Here is a 2,942-nt window from a genome sequence, read left to right as displayed (position 1 = left end):
ATCAGCACTGGCAACACCAAGTGCTGCTGCTGCTGGGCACAGCTGCTGGGCCAGCACTGATCTGTCCCCAGCTCTGCACACAGACTATGCTGCTGGAGCTCCAGGGAAGGCAACATAAGGGGGATCTCCCTTGGAAATTTTGCTCAGAGATTCTTTATTTCATTTGAAGCTATTGAAAACACAGCTCCAATTGACACAGTCTGGAGCCACAGGGAAGGTGGAGAGAAACAAATCTAGAAATGGCAAAAACAATGGCCTTGGTTTAGGGAGTATATTAAAAAATTAAAACAGACGGGAAATAACCAATCCAAGAAATGTGCCAAATATGACTTTTATTACAAGAGATATGCACAAATTGACAACCAGTTTAATGTTTTCTAAATTTTCCAGTCATCAGTCTCCACACTGCAGCCTTGAGCTCCTGGTTCCTCAGGCTGTAGATGAGGGGGTTCAGGGCTGGAGGCACCACCGAGTACAGAACTGACAGGGCCAGATCCAGGGATGGAGAGGACATGGAGGGGGACTTCAGGTAGGCAAATGTGGCAGTGCTGAGAAACAGAAAGACCGCGACCAGGTGAGGGAGGCAGGTGGAAAAGGCTTTGTGCTGTCCCTGCTCAGAGAGGATCCTCAGCACAGCCCTGAAAATCTGCACATAGGAGAAAACAATGAATACAAAACATCCGGAAGCTAAACAGACAGCAATGAATGAAATCCAAATTTTTCTGAAGGTGGAGTGTGAGCAGGAGAGCTTGAGGATCTGGGGCATTTCACAGAAGAACTGGCCCAGGACATTGCCATGGCACAGGGGCAGGGAAAATGTATTGGCTGTGTGCATGAGAGCAGTGAGAAAGCCACTGGTCCAGGCAGCTGCTGCCATGTGGGCACAAGCTCTGCTGCCCAGGAGGGTCCCGTAGTGCAGGGGTTTGCAGATGGACACGTAGCGGTCGTAGCACATGACGGTCAGGAGGGAAAATTCTGCTGAAATGAAAAACACATACAGAAATAGCTGTGCAGCACATCCTGAGTAGGAGATGTTCCTGGTGTCCCAGAGGGAATTGTGCATGGCTTTGGGGACAGTGGTGCAGATGGAGCCCAGGTCGCTGAGGGCCAGGTTGAGCAGGAAGAAGAACATGGGCGTGTGCAGGTGGTGGCCGCAGGCTACGGCGCTGATGATGAGGCCGTTGCCCAGGAGGGCAGCCAGGGAGATGCCCAGCAAGAGGCAGAAGTGCAGGAGCTGCAGCTGCCGCGTGCCTGCCAGTGCCAGCAGGAGGAAGTGCCTGATGGAGCTGCTGTTGGACATTTGCTGGGTCTGCTCATTTCAACCTTCAGAAAAAGGAAAGACAGGGAAATGGAGGGGAGATTTCTCAGAGAAAAATTATAGCCTTTTCTCACAGACCCTTTCCTCCCACAACACCTCCCCCTTGTCTATGTCTAGGAGACCTTACTTCATCTTTGTTGTTGGAGCCCTGATTGCTGCTGGCCAATATTGTGTGAGGAGCTGGACCATGTCCTGAAGGATGCCTGGGAGTCAGTCCTGAACCACAATCAGTGCACAGGAACAGTGAGGGTAGGGGCCAGTCCTGGTGTTGGGCCAAGAATATTCCCCTAAGGCAGAGGAGCTGCCTGGGTGAAGTGATGCAGATGGCAGGAGGCAGAATGAGAGATTCTGCTTCACTGGGGAAGATCAGAGATTCCAGAGAGGCAGGAGGGTTTTCTGAGGCTTAGTGCAGACTGAGGGGAGCTGCTCTGTCCAGGAGACCTTTTCCAGGTGCTCTGGACTTGCACATTTCTGAAATCCACTACCATGTTACCCTGCAGAGCCAGGAGACACTGCTGAGAGCAGAGGGATCCCTGGCACACAAAGTGGCTCCTGCCTTTCCCAGAGTCAGGAGAGTGGGCTCATTGCCAGCCTCCCAGGCTGCCCTGCCCAGAGCTGCCCGGGCACAGGGAGCTGGGACACCCCATTGCTGTGCTCAGCCTGCACAGGAGGAGCCCAAGGGCTGGGCCTGGCCCTGCAGCTGGAACTGCCATTGCAGAGAGCCCCTCAGCAATGCCAGCAGCACCTGGGCAAGGCAAGGAGAGAGAGAGAGCCGGGCCTGAGGAAAAGCCTTTCCCTGGCCAGCCCTGCCCAGCCCCTGCCAGGCAGCAGCAGGGCAGGACAGTGGCCCTCAGGCCCTGGTCAGCAGGGAATGGGCACATGGCCGCAGAGATGCCCTTCATCTCTGGGGCTGCTCTGCCGGCCCAGGAGGGACTGAGGGCCCCGAGCCCCCGGGCTGAGGGCTGTGCTGGCTGCGAGGGGACACAAGAGCTGTGCTGCTCAGGGCAGTGTCTGCCCTGCAGGGCAGGCCCGGCAGGTGCCACATCTGCCCTGCAGCAGGGCTTCCCTCAGCACTGCCTCCCTCCCTCCCTGCCCACGGCTCTGCTGCTGGAGCTGTCCCAGCCCCAGCTGCTCCTGTGGCCCCGGGCTCCTTCCCTGCCAGAGCTGCCCGAGCCCAGCCCAGCCCCTGGGCCAGCCCTGCCCTGCAGCTGCTGGGCCCTGCAGGGATTAAAGAACAGCTCCCCCAGCCTGGGCACCATGGAAAGGTGATGCTGCATGGATCTGGAGGCTGGGCAGGTGCAAGCACTTGCTGAGGCTCCCAGGAATCCTCAGGGTGATAGTTTAAGAGCCTCAGCTCCTTCTCTGCCCAGCACAGCTGAGTTTCCATTGCCACCAAGCTGAGCCAGGGAAAAGTGTGAGCACAGATTCAGGAAAGCAGAGACCCCAGCAGAAACCCCAGCCCTGAATGAGCTCATGACAAGTCCCCATAGATGGGGAGCCCTGCGCTGGAGCACATTCTCCTCCTCCTGTGCCACAGAGAAACTGGGAGAGTCCTCCTGACACATTCCCCCAGGCTGTGGGGTGTGCTGGCTTCAGGAGATCCCTCCAGGAGCACGGGGGACAT

General features: G+C 56.7%; 1 protein-coding gene across 1 annotated transcript; it reads right to left on the bottom strand.

Moving 5' to 3' along the window:
• Positions 1 to 367: 367 nt before the first annotated feature.
• Positions 368 to 1,300, bottom strand: LOC135461021 (olfactory receptor 14A16-like). The gene has a single exon (XM_064738003.1). The coding sequence runs from the start codon at positions 1,298 to 1,300 to the stop codon at positions 368 to 370; it is 933 nt and encodes a 310-aa protein (XP_064594073.1).
• Positions 1,301 to 2,942: the final 1,642 nt, after the last annotated feature.

Source organism: Zonotrichia leucophrys, unplaced genomic scaffold (genome assembly GCF_028769735.1).
Source record: "Zonotrichia leucophrys gambelii isolate GWCS_2022_RI unplaced genomic scaffold, RI_Zleu_2.0 Scaffold_151_111563, whole genome shotgun sequence".
Taxonomy (NCBI): Eukaryota; Metazoa; Chordata; class Aves; order Passeriformes; family Passerellidae; genus Zonotrichia; species Zonotrichia leucophrys.
This window is presented reverse-complemented; position numbering and strand designations above follow the sequence as displayed.

What these genes read in the sequence shown, in the direction of transcription:
- LOC135461021 (XM_064738003.1), bottom strand. Translation starts at nt 1,300, where the DNA reads ATGTCCAACAGCAGCTCCATCAGGCACTTCCTCCTGCTGGCACTGGCA.